The 20,739-nt window shown below is 39.9% G+C and overlaps 1 protein-coding gene across 3 annotated transcripts; it reads left to right on the forward strand.

Annotated features, from left to right (window-relative positions):
* Positions 1-438: 438 nt before the first annotated feature.
* Positions 439-14,124, forward strand: LOC149290653 (splicing factor 3B subunit 1). 3 transcript variants are annotated; one of them, XM_089488467.1, is made up of 25 exons: positions 439-466; positions 2,920-3,086; positions 3,510-3,608; positions 4,790-4,904; positions 6,734-6,813; positions 7,014-7,196; positions 7,593-7,827; positions 7,917-8,129; positions 8,219-8,340; positions 8,656-8,853; positions 8,973-9,074; positions 9,160-9,339; positions 9,522-9,608; positions 9,842-10,112; positions 10,616-10,761; positions 10,845-10,991; positions 11,126-11,251; positions 11,339-11,560; positions 11,732-11,914; positions 12,004-12,115; positions 12,194-12,314; positions 12,744-12,875; positions 13,098-13,370; positions 13,585-13,801; positions 13,966-14,124. In XM_089488467.1, exons 1-25 carry the CDS (start codon positions 439-441, stop codon positions 14,122-14,124), a joined length of 3,918 nt encoding a protein of 1,305 aa, XP_089344593.1. The 3 variants fall into 3 exon arrangements, with proteins under 3 accessions (XP_089344593.1, XP_089344594.1, XP_089344595.1); XM_089488468.1 differs by having other exon boundaries at positions 7,014-7,193; XM_089488469.1 differs by lacking the exons at positions 6,734-6,813; positions 7,014-7,196; positions 7,593-7,827; ... (16 more) ...; positions 13,585-13,801; positions 13,966-14,124 and adding an exon at positions 6,373-6,392.
* Positions 14,125-20,739: the final 6,615 nt, after the last annotated feature.

The raw sequence follows: 20,739 nt of genomic DNA on the forward strand, positions 1-20,739 counted from the left end.
ACTACTTATCATAGCAAAATCATACAAACTGTCTTTGTCTTTACATATTATTTGGATACTAAAGATGGACTTTTGAGGTAAATGTTAAAATATAAGTAGTTATATGCAATGATAAAGTGCATTGAAAAAATACGATAATTTGAGACACCGCAAAAAACTTTAAAAGAAAATAATTTCGGGAAGGGATGAGACGTCTATTTGAGTTTTGAAGGTGCAATACTCAAAATATACGCGGTGTTTAACGAGGACACTCGTCGTGTGTAATACGTAACGCCGCCAACGCCCGCGTAAACGAGAGAGCATTCAGAGGAGGAGGCGGCTGAGGAGGGGCTGCTTTGGAGCCCGCCTACCATCCTAGCTGCGCATGTTCAGTGTAGGAGCCATTGTATAGCGGAAGCAGCGGTGCGCCTGAGTTCCGTTGTAGAGTGAACTCACAAAATGGCGAAGATTGCCAAAACACACGAAGGTAAGACGAATATGTACGAGTATATGGTTAAATTGACAAAATGATATTCTATAAGTTAGAAGTTTTCGCCATCGACTGCAATATGTACCGTCTGAGGTGAGAACGCGAAGTCCGTGCTTTGTGTAATGGCGCCCGAGCTCTGTCGTGGTAAACCACAGGGAAGGCCCGTGTGTTCATGGAGGACATCTTGAAAGGAACTGGTTAGGGTCTTACGCACCCTGATCGTAGGGGATTAATGTTTGGCCGTCCTGAGACGGTGGTAATATTGCCAAACGCTTTCTCCTCGGTGGGTTGGTGTGTCTGGATCCTGGCTATTTGGCGCTGTAACACGTGTACTCCCTGAGAATGGGGTTTGACCGAAGGCCGCTGTGGGTTTCTAGGAAGGTATTTTTTTAATATGATCCGAATTACATGTCGTAGAAAGATTGTGTATGATGTGTGCGTGTTACGTATTCCTTCCTTACCCGGTTGTTTTAGTTCGAGAGTTGTCCTGTTCGTGCGCTGCTGGCACTGAGGTATATTATGCGTTGGACCAAACATTGGTAGTTTATTTGTTATGAGTTTGTGTGATTAGGTCAGGGACGCAGGGATCACAATCTTCAAACTAAAAGCAATGGACTGCCGTGTATTTAGCTTCTGGATTGTGTGGGTTACCTTTTAAGCCTGGATCTGCTCTTTAGGGTCCTCTTACAATGTTAAATTCTGTGTTGGTAACCTAGGGTTACGTGTAAAGTGGGGCAATTGGCGTGACCCTCATTTGGTGTTCAAAGCACTTTTCAATTAAGGTTGAGATTTGTGGAAGTATCAGCGTTATAATTATTTTTGAACATATTGCTCTTTCTCATCACCCCTCGCTACAAAGCTTGCTTGAACCATACGGCAAGCATCAGCAACTCAATAGGATCTTCGTTCAGTTGAACGTTTGTGGGCTGCAGCTTGATTTCCTTTATATTTAATTTATAAAGCGAGGGGTCTGACAGACTAAGACACTGAATATTCGGTAAAGAGAACACTGCTTGCAAACTTAGTCTAGAGGTTTTTACGACCTGGGAATAATGTGGGGGAGGTTCATTGGTTTTGTTTATGTATTTCTATCATAACTTGGGAGGCACATCTTGCTTTAAACCAGATGTCTATGAATAGCTTATTCATTTCTTAAAGTCCTGCCTGTAAAATAGTTGCATAAATATGAATTTAAATGCATGTGGTGGTTGAGGTTTCCCGCTTTGCTACAGTGTATGTGACTGCTAAGGGTAAAGCAGGCACTGTGGGTGTTCAGATTTTTATTTTGTTTAATGTTTTTAGTTTTAACTGTAAATAGTTGTCTTAGCATTCACTGATGTACGGTCAGCTGGAACAGGCTAAATTGTATTCCTCAATACCAGGCGCTCCCTATGTCTACAGCCTTGCTCACATTCTATGCAGCACATTGGATTATTGTATAGCAGATCACCCTAATCTTTCCAGCACCTTCAGAACCGCAAAGTTCAACATTTTCCCCTGCAAGCTTGTGAGCCTGGGGTTCTGGGAAGGAGGCAAATTGCATATGGGTGGATCCTACAGAGTAGACTAGATTCAATTGTCTCGTGGTGACTTTGTTACGTATGTATTTGTTTGCTGTGAAGAATCTTCATTTGTGTAGCTGGCTAAGCTCATAAGATAACCCTTAAGGGGATTTTACATTTGGTGCTGTGACTTTGGGCTGTTTGAGACGATGTGCTGGCTGTTTGCAAATATTTTTCATACCTAACCAGCCGGGCCATGCGGGATTCAGGTTGTGTTCACCGTGTGTCTAGGATGGTCTTGGGGTGCTACTTTACGGAATATGTATATAAAAGAACTACAACACTTATTTGGCAATAGCTGTAATCATTTTGATGACCACTTAAAAAATCACCTTTGCTGCAGTTTCTTTTTTTTTTTTTTTTTTTATATAGCGTCATTCTGTGAAATCACCTTGTCTGCCCACACAACTTTCCTCAATGTATTGTGTATTTTGGGTGGTAGTAGTTTAAAAATATTTTAACTACAAATTTGCTTTTCTGCTTATTTGCATGGTTACATTTAAAGGGCAACTGCCCAGTTTCAGGATATCTGTTTTTTTTTATGTTGTATGTGGGAGCTCTCCTCATCATCTTGACATAATCACAAGCTGTAGGCTTATACACAGTCTTGTACGACAACACTCGGAGAGCCCACAAACGTTAGACCTATTGGAGGATATTTTCTAAGCCATCCTTGGAAATTCACGGCAAACTTTGGTTTTGGTTCATTATTAATTATTTATATAGTGCTGCCATGTAGCACAACTCTTAATGTAAATCTGAATAATTTAAGATTTAAAAATACCATACTACTAGATTAAATACAACTAAGTGTGCGTATATAAATTTATAGCGTTCTTGAGAATGTGAAATACTGACCATGCATTTTTTTTTTATTTTTTTTTTTAGATATTGAAGCGCAGATCCTTGAAATTCAAGGCAAGAAGGCAGCACTTGATGAGGCGCAAGGAGTTGGTCTTGATTCAACTGGATACTTCGACCAAGAAATTTATGGTGGCAGTGACAGCAGGTTTACTGGATATGTGACTTCTATTGCTGCAAATGAACAGGAAGATGTAAGTATAAATGATTAGCACTATCTAGTTAAGGTTATGTAATATATCTGCTAGCTTAAACCGGTTCATTAGCATTTCTAACATTTCTCAAATTGATCCATGAATGTTTCTAGTCTGAATGTGTTCAATAAACCTTATCGTTACATGTTTTGAAGGGCCAACCTGGTAACAATCTCTTGCGCTAGGAGAATGAGCTTGTGTATTTCAAAGTTTCATTGTTGAAAGATTTCTTGCGTCATGTTATGGATTTGTTCCCATTTCTATGGACCAGCTTAGATCGTCTAGCTGAAGAAGCTCAATGGGGTGGTAGTTCATTATATTTAGTATAGCCAGCAGGTAGTTAATATATACTTTTTGAGGGTGTTTGATATTTATACATTTCTAGACTAATCCTAATCTTGTATTTACTGTCTATTTTCCCAGGATGATGATGACTGTTCAGCAGCAACATTTGAACAGAAAAAACCAGGGTATCATGCTCCGGTTGCATTGCTTAATGATATCCCACAATCCACTGAACAGGTAGATACAAGTAAAATTTTGGGTCTATTTGTCTTGAAAGTTAAAAAGACAACAAAAAAACAGGCTTCTTATTCCTTTCATTATTCATTTTGATTTTTACTAACACAATTGCTGCATGTCATTTTTCTTTTTGTGTAACCACACAAATTATACATTCCTTTTTCAGGTGAAAATAGGGCTTTCATTTGAAACCATCGAAACAATAAAAAAAATTGTGCTAGTCTGTGTAAAAATAAATAAATAAAAATAAAATATATAACAAAAACCTAAAATGTTCATAATTTTTTACACCTTAGTTGCCTCTGATGGACAGTGACCCAATTTATATTGGTCAACATCCCTGATTAGACATACCCCACATAATGGACGGGGGTGGGGGTTATTTTGCATTGTTCTTTGTGCAGTATTGATTGGGGATCGCTCGTACATTTGATGTTTTCCATTGTTCTCACAATGACATCCCCAAGCTTACTGTATTTTATATTTTTATTTTGCATTCAAAAACCTTTTTGTTAACTTTTGCGGGAAGAGGGAGAAATCTTTCTTGCTCTCTTCCCTTTGATCCTCCCCTACACTGAGCTCTGTAGCCTTGGGGATTGCGATGCATGTGATCAGCCAGCAATGGGAGCAATCGGATATCCCAGCATGGTCTAGACAGACCCTGCAGAGCATATCCTATCACCCTGCGACCTTCTGATGTCTCCCAGAAGGCAATCTGCAATTGTGCATTCTTTACGCAACAACTTACTGGTGCTCGCAGCAATTACAAACCATCAGTAGTCAGGAAGCCAGTGTTGATGGCTTCAGTTTATGTGGTAGTCTAGGCAGGTCTTCCGTGTAGCGAAGGGAAGGTGTTCCCGCTGCTTCAAGAAAGCTGGGATGTACCGGTACATCCGTAGGGGGCTAATGGTGTTATAATGTGGGTCTAGATGACTCTTCCCATGTAAACGCAAAAGAGCAGTCATTACCATCTTTCAGTTAAGTATGAAATTTAGTTGATCTGAAAAGCTTTCCCAATTAACCAGGGAGTTGAATAGAAACCAAATTTTAAAGTGGCTCAATTAAATTATTTGGTGTCATTCATTGAGAATCATCTCATTACATGTGTTGGTTAATAAAGTTTTGTTGAAAGTTTTTCTGAAGCTTTCACATATTTGAATATATCTTTTCCTTCCCTACAGTATGATCCGTTCGCAGAACATCGACCACAGAAAATCGCTGACAGGGAAGATGAATATAAAAAGCACAGACGGATGATGATTATTTCCCCTGAGCGACTGGATCCTTTTGCAGATGGTAAATTACTTGATACAGTCACTCTTTCATATTTTATTTTGCCTCCCCTTTGGAACCTTTTATGGTGTGCCATGCTTAAACCGGAATGCTTTTTCTGGTACCTTTTAATATTTGTGACTTTATGTAAACCGTTGGGGTTTAAACACACATTGGTTAACCAAGCAAATCACAGATCATTTTACAATATGAGCTAAGTTTGGGTAAGGTACCTTTTTTAATATCGCTGCTATAAAAGGTGCAAGGGGGCTTTCCCTGGGGAGTAATATAAGAGCAGATATGGACACATTCATTATTCGGTACATATTATTTTCTTTTGATCATACAGGTTTTCTAAATATTTGCATATTTTCAAGCTTTAAGAATGCCCTGCAACAAGTTTTTTGGAAACTTACCTCTGCCCTATACAGACAGACAAGTGTGCCCATGATGGGCTCAGTCTCTGTCATGAGATGGTCTGGTTTCAAACTGCCTTGTGGGCAGGGCAGTCTTGGAAGCCTGCAAGTGCAGGTTATTTTAATGTATCTACAACCTGCATGTAACAGGGATGGGTGTTGGTGTTTTGTGCAATTGTCAATGATATAAACAATGCTTGTCAGAATTCACAGGCCCATACTAACTGTCCTTAATTTCTTTCCTACAGCAGTACTGCTAAATGCCAGTCCTGTCTGCATTCTTAAGGGTGCAGTGCAACACATCCTGTGTAGCTAATGGTGAAAAAGTAATCCAAAGGAAGTTGTATCATAGTGTCTGAGTGACACTACCAATTGGGCATGGTCTCCAACATAGAAAATGTATCATTTGCAGTTAGTGGTCCTTACCTTAGGCCCTTGATGTCATGCCCGCTACATGCTAGGAAAAGGAGTCTTATGCCGGCTGCAATAATAGATGTTCTGTGAAATATGCATCTTCAAATCGGCTTTAGTAATCATCCATCATACGATGCAGGCAAGATTCAAGGCAAAAGAAATGCCTAGTGCTTTTTGTGACAATAGCGCTTAATCATAGGCATGTGGATCTTGCCATTTCCCCCTTTTATTTACTATATTCTGATTTCCACATATACCAACATTTAAGATACGTGTGGATTGGCTTTCATTTGTACTGCACCATTTAACATAGGAACTTAGCTTTTTTATCTTAACAATGGTAGTGGTGTTTTATATTGGTGCAAAGGTTTAACTTAAATTGTTCATAACACAACCCTAATATTGATATTAGTTACCTAAAGATTACCAGGTGGAGTTACCCCATGTTTTCCCATACACCCTACCATGGTCAGTGGCTTTCTCTGGTGTAAGCACTGACTTATTTCTTAATCCCCCAAAACAATTTACTGGAATTGGTAGAAAGTAGGTCCAAAAATAAAGTCCTGTTTTTGTGTTTTGGATGCTCGCAGCCTTTACCCAGGTAATGTTTATGAGTATACATTTTCCAAAGTGTTACTAATGGTAAAGAGATGATTTTCTAGGCTTCTATTCTGCTGCTTGAAGTCAGAAGTGCTGATGGAGACAAAGGCACGAAAGTGTACGTATTCTGGGCTGGCAACCACGGAACCCATCTGAAGATGCTACACTGCTTTGTCATTTTTTTATTTCTACCTGCATTAAAAATACTTGCTTTAAACTGTAGTTTGTGTTCAAACAGGTTACATAAACGGCAACTCATTAAAGTAAGAAATGTAACTTTAATGTGAAATTATTTAAATAAAATAGAGATGAATGTTGGTTAGCATATTAGGTTTTTTGTTCAATATTTTATTTTAAAGAATTTAGTTTTAAGTACACTTTTATTTATTGATTTGTTTGTCTGTTGCTCTTTTTTTCCTGTAGGAGGCAAGACCCCAGATCCAAAAATGAATGCTAGAACTTATAAGGATGTTATGAGAGAACAACATTTGACAAAAGAGGAGGTAAGTTATCTTAAAGGATAGACTGGCTGGACAGCAAACTGCTTAGTTTCTCTGTAATTTAGCAAAGGAACTACGGTTTTTAATGCCACAATGGCATTTTAAAAAATGTGTGCTTTCATTGTCTAGTAGGTTTTGATACTTTTGATATACAAATTGTAAATTGTTTTTACTTGGTTGCTTATACTTTAATTCTTCCACAGCGCGAAATCCGCCAACAACTAGCAGAAAAGGCTAAATCTGGTGATCTGAAAGTGGTCAATGGATCGTCTGCATCTGCTGCATCACAACCATCATCAAAACGCAAGAGACGATGGGATCAAACGGCTGACCAAACACCCGGTTCCACCCCAAAGAAAATGTCAAGCTGGGATCAAGCGGAGGTCGTTGTACTTAATCTATTTTTTTGAAACCCCAACCTCCCTGCTCCTCTTTTTTCTTTTTTTTTTTCCCCTCTCTCCTGCAGTTTTACCGTGTGTAGAGTAGACATCCTAAGTAGCGACTGTAAAACTTCACTATATTAACGTATACCACTTTTTTATGGGACGGTTACTGTAATTATGCGCTACACACTCAACTGAACTTAAAATGTTCTCAAATTGGTAATTATATCAGATTCTTAGGTTTTTGAAGCCTGTATCTAATTTGTGAACTAATTTTTATGGGAGAATTTAATAGGTTTGTTACTAAGCTAAATATATCCAATGCTCAAAACGTTTAAATATTGTGAAATTAAAGCCACAGTAAGGACAACACTAACATTCTTTTTCTGTTCTTGAAAGACTCCTGGACATACACCTTCGCTAAGATGGGATGAAACTCCTGGTCGCTCAAAAGGAAGTGAAACTCCTGGAGCCACGCCAGGGTCAAAAATTTGGGATCCTACTCCTAGCCATACACCAGCAGGTGCTGCAACCCCAGGCCGTGATACTCCAGGCCATGCAACTCCTGGACATGGAGGTGCAACCTCAAGTGTGCGCAAAAACAGATGGGATGAGACTCCTAAAACAGAGCGTGGTGAGTGTGGTTTTTGTGTCCCCACCCATTCTGTCTTTAGTCCTTGTTAAGCTTGTTAACGCTTAGCTTTATTTTTCTCTCTCCTCCAGATACTCCTGGACATGGAAGTGGGTGGGCTGAGACTCCTCGCACAGACCGTGGTGGTGACTCAGTTGGTGAAACTCCAACACCAGGTGCAAGTAAAAGGAAATCTCGTTGGGATGAGACTCCAGCCAGTCAAATGGGTGGTAGCACTCCTGTCTTGACGCCAGGGAAAACGCCAATTGGTACACCAGCTATGAATATGGCAACACCTACACCAGGTAAGATTTCTTCCTAGAATGGAATGCTTAAAGATAATGAAGAAGCCTTTGCTGCCCCATGCACATTTTCTAAAATCTCCTTTCTTTAGGACACATAATGAGTATGACACCTGAACAGCTTCAAGCTTGGAGATGGGAGCGAGAGATTGATGAAAGAAACCGTCCATTGTCTGATGAAGAATTAGATGCTATGTTTCCTGAAGGTTACAAGGTAATTATCGATCTTTTAGTTGCCAACAATTTACGAGATTTACATCGGATAGAGGGCCCTGCTCACATATGTATGTACAAACACAATTGCCTAATCAGACCTACAAATTAAACAGTTCTGTGCCATTATTGTAACAGGGTGGCAAAAAGAACGTTTCTATGATGCCTGCACATTGGTAAATTAATAGGGAGTGTAGGTCTGATTGGGCAGCGTTAATGCTATGATTCTTCAGACAATATTATGTAAAGCTTTTTGTAAGTTAGTGGAAATAATACTATAATAATTACAAGCTTAGCGGTGCACTTGTTTTTCTAGGTTCTTCCTCCTCCTGCTGGTTATGTCCCCATACGTACTCCTGCAAGGAAACTTACTGCAACACCAACTCCTTTGGGTGGTTTGACTGGATTCCATATGCCTACTGAAGATAGATCCATGAAAAGTGTCAATGATCAGCCGTCTGGAAATCTACCTTTCCTTAAACCAGATGATATTCAGTACTTTGATAAGCTGCTGGTAAGTGTCAAACATCTACCTATAAAGGACCTGCAATATGGTGGGTCTGTTTTCTCCTGTATATTTTCTTACTGTTTTTAACTTGCCTTTTGCAAAATTTCCATTTTTTTTTTTCTTAGGTTGATGTTGATGAATCCACACTAAGTCCAGAGGAACAGAAAGAAAGAAAAATAATGAAGTTACTCTTAAAAATAAAAAACGGTACACCTCCAATGAGAAAGGTATATATACTGTTTTTAATAGAATTGTTAGATTAAAATCTCAATTTACGCTCACTGAATAATCATGTTTTCTCCTTTTTTATAGGCAGCCCTGCGTCAAATTACAGATAAGGCCCGTGAGTTTGGAGCCGGTCCACTCTTCAATCAGATTTTGCCTTTACTAATGTCACCAACTTTAGAAGATCAGGAACGTCACTTGCTCGTTAAAGTTATTGACAGAATCTTGTATAAACTGGATGATCTGGTCCGACCATATGTACACAAGGTAGGCTTAAATGTAGTTTGCAGTGTTTTTTGTTCTCAGCAGTTTGTACCTGTTTGTGCTATATAGAGTGTATTGTTTTTGCAATTGTGCCCAGTTGTGCCTGTTTTTTGTTTTTGTTTTTTTTCTATGGTTGTATCAGCAATGGTTTCTGTGAAATCTAATTTTAACCTCTTGCTTTCCAGATTCTTGTGGTTATTGAGCCTCTGTTGATTGATGAAGATTACTATGCCAGAGTTGAAGGCAGAGAAATTATATCCAACTTGGCCAAGGTATTTATCCTGTTTTATCTTTTTTAACTACACAGATAGTGCTATGCATGTTCTTTTGCTTTTTAGGTGTATTTTTAGCTTAAAATACCTTGAAGTTCATATGTGGTAAATTTGTTGTGTACGCAGCTTATACACATGTTCATAACGTCTTAATGTTTTAGGGGACCTGTTTTTCTCATTTACCACTGTTTGTAAATTACAAGCTGTACTCACACTCATTCTGTGTCTTCCAGGCTGCTGGTTTGGCTACTATGATTTCTACTATGAGACCTGATATTGATAATATGGATGAATACGTCCGTAATACAACAGCCCGAGCATTTGCTGTAGTAGCATCGGCTTTGGGCATTCCATCTTTGCTACCTTTCCTGAAAGCCGTATGTAAGAGCAAAAAGTCATGGCAGGCTCGTCACACTGGAATAAAGATTGTGCAGCAAATTGCTATTCTTATGGGATGCGCTATCTTACCCCATCTAAGGAGCTTGGTGGAAATTATTGAACATGGTAAGATTTTGTATCTTTAGCCATATCAGATTGTTAGGGAAAACTTCCTTAAAATGTGCTTTCATGTATATAACTGCTAATGAAAATTGTCCTCTAAACATTTTTAATTCAAAATCTATTTATCATTTCACCCCTAAATATTGTAGAGGCTAATCTGTAGGGAATAAACAAACCAATTTGTTAGTCTATAAGTGAAAATGTATGTAAATGTTTAACAGCCCCCATTATCTGTATACAAATGTGACCACCGGCTGTACATGCTTATGTATGTGTTGGACCCAGTCATTCCCCTCTGTCCTCTTTAATTTCTTCCCCCTTTTAAGTTACCTTCTCTCTCTTTTGGGAGCTCATTGGTGCAGTTGGCCCTTGTAAGAGTAGGAATATAATGGAGAGTATTTGGAGAGTAACTTAAAAGGCTATTTTTGCTGCAAAAGTGTGTTCGTTTTGCCAAAAGCCTCCTCTATATAATTTTTTTTTTTTTATTTTTTTTTTTTTTTTTTTAGGTCTTGTTGATGAGCAGCAGAAAGTGCGAACCATTAGTGCTTTGGCTATTGCTGCCCTAGCCGAGGCTGCAACTCCTTATGGTATTGAGTCATTTGACTCTGTGCTGAAGCCTTTGTGGAAAGGTATTCGTCAACACAGAGGAAAGGTATGTAGAATGCAAGAGGTAAGAAATAGTTTTCCTCATTGAAGCCACACAAACAGCTCTGACTTATTTATCTTGTTTAATAGGGTCTGGCTGCATTCTTAAAGGCTATTGGTTACCTTATCCCTCTTATGGATGCCGAGTATGCAAACTACTATACTAGAGAAGTGATGTTGATTTTAATCAGAGAGTTTCAGTCTCCTGATGAAGAAATGAAGAAAATTGTCTTAAAGGTAAAGTGCCTGCTCATTTTTATTCTTACAGCATTTACTTTGTACAGAGGTTATCAATCTTGTGGATGTGTGCTTTAGCCCTGCACAATGCGTTCACACTTTGTTCTACTAAACCCTTTGCTGCGTCATTACAGGTAGTCAAGCAGTGCTGTGGTACAGATGGTGTGGAAGCAAATTATATTAAGACAGAAATTCTTCCACCTTTTTTCAAACACTTTTGGCAACACAGAATGGCTCTTGACAGAAGGAATTACAGACAGGTAAAACAAGCTGTAAATATAAAGTAAAACTAGCACAATTTGTTTTTCTTTTAGAAACTCTAACTTGTTTTATTAATGCACTTACAGTTGGTGGACACCACAGTGGAGCTGGCTAATAAAGTAGGAGCTGCGGAAATCATTTCTAGAATTGTTGACGACTTAAAGGATGAAGCTGAACAGTACCGTAAAATGGTTATGGAAACGATTGAGAAAATCATGGGGAATCTTGGAGCTGCAGATATTGACCATAAGCTTGAAGAACAGCTTATCGATGGTATCCTCTACGCTTTCCAGGAACAAACAACTGAGGTATTGATCTTCCAGCGTTGTTAAAATGGTAACATTCCATTGGCCATTGCATTTAGAAGGTTTAAATGTAACTGTGTGCGTACAGTCCGTTGTCTAAAGTGTTAATTGCAGAACCCCAGTAAAACCTGGATTTACTAATGGTATAATTTTGGTTATGTTTATCTTTTTCAGGACTCTGTAATGTTAAATGGTTTTGGCACAGTTGTAAATGCTCTTGGCAAGAGAGTTAAACCATATTTACCACAGATCTGTGGTACAGTCTTATGGCGTTTGAACAACAAATCGGCAAAAGTGAGACAGCAGGCTGCTGACCTCATATCCCGCACTGCAGTTGTGATGAAGACCTGCCAAGAGGTATCTATTATGTTTGTATTTTGCTGTTCTGTAATATAGCATAATATTTTTTTTCTTTTCCAACTAACTTTTTTGTTTTTTTATTTTAGGAAAAATTAATGGGTCACTTGGGTGTTGTCTTGTATGAATACCTTGGAGAAGAATACCCTGAAGTACTTGGAAGCATTTTAGGGGCGCTAAAAGCGATTGTCAATGTGATAGGTAATTTATATGTGTGTTTTCATGGTAAACGTGTGTGATTGTTGGTATGTACATTACTCACAACTTTTTTTTCTACAGGTATGCATAAAATGACACCACCGATTAAGGATCTGTTACCAAGACTTACACCTATCTTGAAAAACAGACATGAGAAAGTACAGGAGAACTGTATTGACCTTGTTGGACGTATTGCTGATAGGTTAGTTTCCTTTAATGTGTTTTTTTTTTTTTTTTGTTTTTTTTTGACAAGCAACCAAAATGCAGTTTATGTAACGCTTTTTTAATTACCTGACACATTGGAACTTACTGAAGGAGTGTTTAACTGCATATGTTTAACTTTAAATTAAATCCTTTTCCATACTATATCAATCCTTAGAATTTTTTTCTATACCTCTATTTTGGATTTTTTCGTTCTCTAATGCATATGCCATTAAATATGCATCTGCACATATTTGTAAACTTTAAAATGAATCAGGAGGCATACTTTTGGCAAATGGCTAGCTACCTTTGCCCTAGCAATTACATAATTTGTTGGTAGGCTTGTTTTTCTTCTGGGTCTGCTGTAGGCACGCAATTCATCTTTTAAAGCTATATCTCATAACCTTTGCAATCTACTTTTTGTTACCAGGGGGGCAGAATACGTGTCTGCAAGAGAGTGGATGAGGATTTGTTTTGAGTTACTTGAGCTCCTGAAAGCTCATAAGAAGGCAATCAGAAGAGCAACTGTAAATACGTTTGGCTACATTGCAAAGGCTATTGGGTGAGTATTTTTGTCTCTGGTATATGGTATTATTCAGTTGGGCATTAAATACTTGCTGTGGTTAGTGTTTGATGGAACCATTTTTAGTTTGCTACATTTTGGTTAGGAATATGTTGACTTTTTAAAATGTTGCTTTTAAACTTCTGTCTTGGTGGTTGATGTTGTGTTAAAAGGTGGTGCACATTATATATAATTCTGCTTCCTGTAACTTTTGTTTTTTAGGCCACATGATGTGCTTGCCACGCTACTGAATAACCTTAAAGTACAAGAAAGACAAAACAGAGTGTGCACTACAGTAGCTATTGCTATTGTTGCTGAAACCTGTTCACCATTTACAGTTTTACCAGCTCTGATGAATGAATACAGGGTTCCAGAACTCAATGTTCAGAATGGTGTATTAAAATCCCTGTCTTTCCTTTTTGAGTACATTGGAGAAATGGGAAAAGATTATATCTATGCTGTAACACCACTACTTGAAGATGCGTTAATGGACAGGTACGGACTGCCACCTGTATTTTTATTTACTCTTTACAAAAGTTTGAATCTCTCTATGATAAATGTAATTTTGGAGATTTCAGGTTTTCTAACATTGTAAGGGTTATGTGTGTAGATGGGGGGGGGGTTTAGTATTGAGTTATGAAATTCTAGTCTTGTTACTTTTAACTCCTTTTTTTTTTTTTTTTTTTTTTTTTACAATTCTTTTGTACAGAGACCTTGTGCACAGACAGACTGCCAGTGCAGTTGTTCAGCATATGTCCCTTGGAGTGTATGGATTTGGATGTGAAGACTCCTTGAATCACTTATTAAACTACGTATGGCCTAATGTGTTTGAAACTTCCCCCCATGTAATCCAAGCGGTTATGGGGGCTCTTGAGGGATTGAGAGTTGCAATTGGACCATGCCGAATGTTGCAGTACTGCTTGCAGGTAATTTGTCAGTCCCCCCAACACCATTGGGTATTATATAGTACTAGCATTTTAAAATCTAATAGCTTATTGCACATGTCCCTTAATGAAGCTCATAGTGTGTGCTCTTAACCTCTATCTATGCTAATAAGTGACTTTACTTTTAATTTTCCTTTTTATAATAGGGCCTTTTCCATCCTGCCAGAAAAGTCAGAGATGTTTATTGGAAGATCTACAATTCAATATACATTGGTTCACAAGATGCTCTCATAGCACATTATCCTCGTGTCTACAATGATGAGAAGAACACCTATATTCGTTATGAACTTGACTACATCTTATAAACTTGTGGTTTCTTAGCCCCACCCATACATGTTCTGCATTCGCTTTAATTTGATGTAAAGCTAAAATTATTGCTGATTAGCACTGTCTCCTAGACCAATGTCATGCAGCATGATTTTTTTCTTTTATTATAGAAATAACCTGTTTTGATGTAAATTGTAACACTAGTGACCATGTAACTTGTGGTATCATCATTTCCTGAACTGGTCACGTTTTTGATCGACCTTAGTCATCATTCCTAGTGTTGAAATGGGATGTGAATTTGGGAAATAAACTTTTTTTATGTATAAAATACACTTGCTTTTATTTTTTTAACTAAAATCATACGTTCAACCATAAATTATCAACATTACTCTATCAAGAAGTTACCTATTTCCAAGTATCTAATTACGCATTGCAGAGCCAATCCTGTCAGTTTCCCCTTGCAAGGCAGGCTGACCTGATGCTACGATTCAATAGCCTTTGTTATATAAGCCTGAAAAGCTAATTTTGTTATGACTGATTATGCGTTAATGGATTAGCATAGTAGTAAAACAAACTGCAAGCAAACTCCCACTAGTGAATAAGCACCTCTGACCACATATGCCAATATGTTTAATCTCATTATCTTTTATTTATATAGCGCCAACAATTTACGCAGCCCTTAATACAATACATAAATTCAAGGCGTATGATGAGAATTGACAGACTAAGACGAAAATCTTTCTGGTAGCTTCTAGACCACATATACAGGTTTACTAGTAGTTTCTCTACAGAGTTTGTGTTTCAGCCACATAGTTACATGGTTATATAGGCTGGAAAAAAAAGACGTGTCCATCAAGTTCAGCCTTTCCTACATCGGGTAATTTGTTGCTGTTCCACATGCTGGATACTATTGCCAATGAGTATATACAGTCAAGCACATAGGCATGCCATCTGCATAGACACCCATGGACTAGAATGGGTTGTTCTGAAGAGCTCAGTTTCTTTAAACAGGGCACTATTTTAGGATTTCACCTTTGCCCCAAATCTGCTTGTGAAATTTCTGTTCTTGTCCACTGTAAGTGCTATTATAGTGAAATTGAAGCATCCTTGAGTAGCAACTGCTCAGCCATGTTTTCCAGAGTCATCTAAGATAAATTTTGTCCCAGCACGCTGATTTTAGGGGACTTCCTTCTTGCTATGATGGATCTCCATGGTTATGGCCGTTGATGCCAAGGGCCTTAACACCACATATAAGAGATGGATGCTCTCGAAAGGTGGATATTGTGATACAGGAGACCCACTTGCTGAAAACTAAACACCAGCTATTGGCCTTCAAATCCTAGGCTGGGAGGACTTGTCTCCCGTTTATTTTCTTCGGCTCTAGGTGGCGCCGGTTTCCTGGACTAAGCCCCCCTTAGTGGGGGATGCCTTTGGCACTATAGGTGGACGGCTGGTGCCGGCGCTGCCCACGTGCACTTACCTCTCTGAGCCGCTGTTGCGGCTCACTCTATCATTCGCTTCTGCTCCTCGTGTGTGGTCGGTAGGGAAGAAGCAAGGTGGCTTGTATGCCGCCATTCGCATTCCCAACATGGCATTCTGTCAACTTCTGGCCAGGAGCATTACTCACTTTCACAAGTGCATTTCAAGCCTCCTTTTCAGCCGATTTTGATTTTTTTGGTGCCAAATCACCGCTGTTGCAGCTGATTGCTAGCTATTTAAGCAGATGGGTAGTTACTTTGCTCTTTCAGTTTTCTGCTGTTTGGGGTTTTTTTTTAGGGTACTGTTGCATCTGCCGTTATTATGGCGGCTCCTGATAATTCTTGCCCCCTCTGTTGAGGACAAACTTAAAAAGTTTTTGACCTGGCTTAGAGGAGAGATGCAGTGCACCTTCTCTGCCTGTTGTCAAGCTATCCCTGCACCTTCCTATGCTCACCTTTCGACAGTGCAAGATCCCACTCTCCTGGGTTGTCGGACTCAGAATTTGATTATTGGAGGAGTTTGCATCTAAAGGGGGGGGGATCTCTGTGGAGGAGATTGATACCCTTTATCTCCACTGTGAGGTCTGTTATGTATCTTGAAGAAACTACTACCTAGAGTGACCCCTTTTTTGCCAGTTTCTCCAAGCATTCAACCTCCCTTCCTGTTCACCCTGCTCTGTCTGATATTAAGCAGGAATGGCAGCACCCAGAAAGAAGGGTTAACCTGTCTAGGCGTGTTAAGTGTTTATCCCTCTTTAACCCCTTAAGGGGTTCTTACTCGTAGTATATTGTGGGACAATGGCTCTTTTAACATTTTTCAGTGTTGCGGCTTAGCTGTGATTTTCTTCTTTCTCATTTCATGCTCCCACACATATTATATATTGTTTTTTTCAGGACAAACAGGGCTTTCTTTAGATACCATTAATTTTATCATATCACCTAATTTACTATAAAAAAAAAAAAAGATAAAATATGGACGATTTTTTGTTAAAAAAAAAAATTACTTTTTCTAACTTTTTAAACAAAAAACTTTTACTCATCTGAGTTTAGAAATACCCAATGTTTTTATGCTTATTGGCTTTTTTCTGCACGTTATGGGGCAATAAGTACAGGTAGCGTTTTGCTATTTCAAAACCTTTTTTCCCAAATCTGGTAATTCTTCCCCCCATGTGCCATTTCGGGTATCTTTGAAGCCGGCCAATGCAATTTACCCCATTAAATCATATATTTTTAAAAACTAGACACCCCCAGTATTGGAAATGCTGGTAATGCACTAATTTTACCACCAGCCTTTGTGAAATTTTATGGTACTACATTTTTTTGTATTTTTTTTCACACATGTATTTCAGGTATAAATTTACCGCTCCTGGTATATGTCCGTGTCAAACAACACCCCAATATGTGTTCAGTAACATCTCCTGAGCACAGTGATACCCCCCGTGCATGGGTTTGTAGGGTTATTTGGGAGGTAAAAGGCCGCCTTTGTGAGGTGTGTATTTTTATGCCATTTAGACATCTGATCCTACTGTCCCCATGTCCCATATTTGGGACATCTTTGAACCCGGCCAATTCAATTTACCCCATCAACTCATGCATTTTTTAATACGAGACACCCTATGAGCATTTGTAATGCCAATATTTTAACTCTTCCCATGCTGGAATTTTTGTAAAGATAAAGAATTTTAGGAATTGCTTATTAATAAACTTTTTTTTTGGTGACAGTGGGGATTTTTACATGTTACCATATTTTTTTTATTGTTTTTTTTTTTTTACATTTTTGAACAATAATTATTATTTTATTTTTTTTACTAATCATTCTGATTAGTGAGCTGGGCTCCATTGACCTTGCATGGTTGGATGCAGTACCTGCATTCAACCTGCAGGAGGAGCTCGAGAGTTCTCAAGAGGGATAGACCCTCTGTGAACTCATATTCTATTGTTAATGCCATCGTGTGAATGACGACAACGTCATTTACAGGATGGCACTTGTGGTTGCTCTTCAGAGTAGGGGTAGGGGGGTAGTGCTACTGACATGCCTCCATATCGAGGCATGTCAGCAACACAGTTTATGCTTAGGAAACGATTCCGATTGCTTCCTAAGCTGTTTTAGCCGGCCATTTTTCTTCCGGGGAGGGCTTCCAGTGGTAAAGTGGTTTTTCTGGAGACCCTCATAACTGCGGTATCAACCAGTGGAGTAACACAAAACTGGGTAAAGTCCTCATTAACCCCTTAACGACAATCCACGTACATGTACGGGGTCGCCGTGCAACGTGTTAACGACAATGCAATGGTTCCAGAAAAATTTCTCTGACCTCATGGAGAAGAAAGCAGAAGCAGCCATCAAGAAGTCTTTTGAGGCCTCTGCTTCTGTTTTCAAGCCAGCTATCGCATCAGCTTCAGCATCCAGAGTGGTTAAGAATGGCTGTAGACTTTATCTGTGGTTCTTCTATTGAGACCATCAGAATGTCAGCCAGGGCTTCTGCACTCTCAGTTGCAGCTAGACGAGCCTTGTGGCTGAAAGCCTGGTCTACGGATAATGCCTCAAAGAATAGACTGCTTAATATCCCCTTTAAGGGTAAGACTCTGGTGAAGAGTTGGAGTCCCTTTTAGAGAAGACTACAGAGGATAAGCATTGGAAGCCACAGTGAAGACCTGCTTCCAAGAGATGGCTGCAGTCCTTTTGGCCATACTTCCCAGTCCAGTCCAGAGGCAATGGTTCCAGATTCTCTTGCTCTTCAGGGGATCAAGGCTTCCGTGGCAGACCCTCTTGTAAGAGGGGTAGAATTGACAGGTTCTGCTTCCCCAAAGCGCCCTAAGAGCTCCACATGACGCCATCCTGTTTTTCAGAGACTATTAGTTCTCCATCACTGGAGACCCCTGGGTAAGAACCATCACAGCTCAGGCTTACCAGCTTTAATTTCTTATCAGACCTCCGGAGTGTTTTTTGGTTTCCCACCTTCCTCAAGATCGGGCTAAGCAGACTTTCCTGTTGTCTACCATACAGCACTTTGAAGATCTACAGGCCCTGGTTCCCGTCCCTCAGCTGGAGCAAGGTTGGGGGATTTATTCTCCTGTCTTCCTGGTACCCAAAGCGATGGGAGGTTTCCGTCTGATTGTAGACATACGTTTCCTGAACGGTCATCTCAGGTACGTCCGGTTCAGGATGGAAACCATAAGATCCACGCTAGACACCTTATGCCTCCATGACTTCATGGTCGCTATAGACCTCAAGGCTGCTTATCTGCATGTTCCTGTCTATTTGTCTCATCAGCAGTTTCTGCGCACTGCCTTTCCTTGGGGTTCGAGTATCCAGCATTTCCAGTTCCAGGTCCTTCCGTTTGGTCTGCCGGCGGCCCCCAGAGTCTTCACAAAACTCTTGGCAGTAGTGGCGGCTCATTTCAGACTTCAAGGAATTTCTGTCATCCCTTACCTGGACGACTGGGTTATAAATGCTCGTTCGGCCCCTGTCGGCTTCAGTCTCACCTTACCAGAGTGGTCAGCACCTTGAAGGAGCTAGGCTGAATTCTGAATTGGGACAAGTCCAGCACCATTCCCTCTCAGCAGACTGTATTCCTGAGCCTATGTCTGGATTCCCACTCAGGGAAGGCCTTTCTTTCACCTTCCAAGATCAACGGGATTTGTTCACTGCTCCGAAGGGTTCTCTCTGCGCACAGAAGCTCCATAAGAACATGCATGTCTCTGCTGGGCAGAATGGCCACCACAAAGTACGCAGTTCCTTGGGCCTTGGGCCACATGAGGATTCTTCTGAACTTTTCTCCTTCATCATTTAGTGGGAAGCCTATTTACCCTGAGCAGGCTCGTCCGTCTCCCTCCTCATGTCAGAACGTCTCTCACTTGGTGGCTTCAAAGGGAAACCCTAGCTGCAGGGAAAAGTTGGTCCGTATCAGCCAAGGAGCTCCTCTCCACCGACGCAAGCATCAGAGGATGGGGAGCAATATATCAAAACAGATTCGTTCAAGGTCTTTTGTTCCCAGCTGTGCAACTCCTTCCTTCCAACTGCCTGGGGTTGCTTGTGGTGGAAAGAGCCCTGCATCATTGGGAAAAACTGCTGTTGGGCAAGAACATTCTGCTACACTCCAACAACCAGGCAGTCATAGCATATATCAACAAGCAAGGGGGTACCAGGAGCCCCTGTCTTCTGCGTATAGCTCTCAGGATCTCCTTCTGGACAGGGGCTCATTTGATTACCCTAACTGCAGTTCACCTCACAGGAGGACTCGCTTTTCGGTCAGAAGGTCCTTGAGGCTGTGTTTTCCTCTAAATGTTTTTTCCCACCCTTCATCTTGGGTATATCACCTGGGATGGCAGGGAAACAGTAAGTTCTACTTACCGAGAGCTTCTTTTCCCTGCCGATCCCTGGTGACACGGTTTTTCCCTCTCTTCCTTTTCAATAATTTTTTACATCAGATTTGTTTTCCTGTGTGGTCTTTGTTATTCACTGGGGATATCAGGAGGGGAGGGGCTTTTTTCCCCCAAAACTGTTTATTCAAGTACATCATACACAGGCAGTACAGGCATAAAAATGAAGAAGACAGTCTCGTATAGCTGGGGCAAATCAACAAGGTGGTACAGCATCTGGATGACATAGTATACTGTGTTATAGCGGCAGCAGAAGGTAAATGCGTTAATACAGGAGTGGAATAAAAAATCTGCGTGCATTTCAAACCTTTGCAGAGTTAAGGCTGTGCATTCGTACTTTGTTTTTTATTTTTTTTATGTTTTTTGAGTCCTGCCCTATCTCAGGTACGAGGATGAGTCTATCTAACTTCACACCAAGCTTTCGGAAACACAAGGTCACTTTTTAATACAGCTGATCTCAATAGAGATCAATATGCTCCTAATGTTAACCTAGAAAAAGTCCTTCTCAAATTTTAATGTGTACAAATAGGTGGCACGATCACTGGAGGAAATTTCAATCTTCTTCCGGTACCAAAACTAGACATCCAAATACATGAAGGCACTGACTACACAAGGCACTCACTTCCAACATCTTCTCCATCAGATTGGCGTGTATGACACCTGGAGAGTTTTACACCCTCTGGATAGGGACTACACCGTCTATTCTAATACCAATGCTAGCTATTCTAGAATCGACCTTATCTGGTAGAAAAGTCGACCCTCCAACTTGTTTGCAAAGCCTCCGTTGGAAATACA

This window comes from Sceloporus occidentalis, unplaced genomic scaffold (assembly GCF_023333645.1).
Source record: "Sceloporus occidentalis isolate IW3139 unplaced genomic scaffold, rSceOcc1.0.p SCAF_38, whole genome shotgun sequence".
NCBI lineage: Eukaryota > Metazoa > Chordata > Lepidosauria > Squamata > Phrynosomatidae > Sceloporus > Sceloporus occidentalis.

Excerpts from the sequence above, each read along its gene's own strand:
- LOC149290653 (XM_089488467.1), top strand. The coding sequence starts at position 439 with ATGGCGAAGATTGCCAAAACACACGAAG. Across the intron at positions 8,341-8,655 it reads TGTTTCCTGAAGGTTACAAG|GTTCTTCCTCCTCCTGCTGG; the intron begins GTAATTATCGAT and ends TTGTTTTTCTAG. Across the intron at positions 11,915-12,003 it reads TGATGAAGACCTGCCAAGAG|GAAAAATTAATGGGTCACTT; the intron begins GTATCTATTATG and ends TTTTTATTTTAG.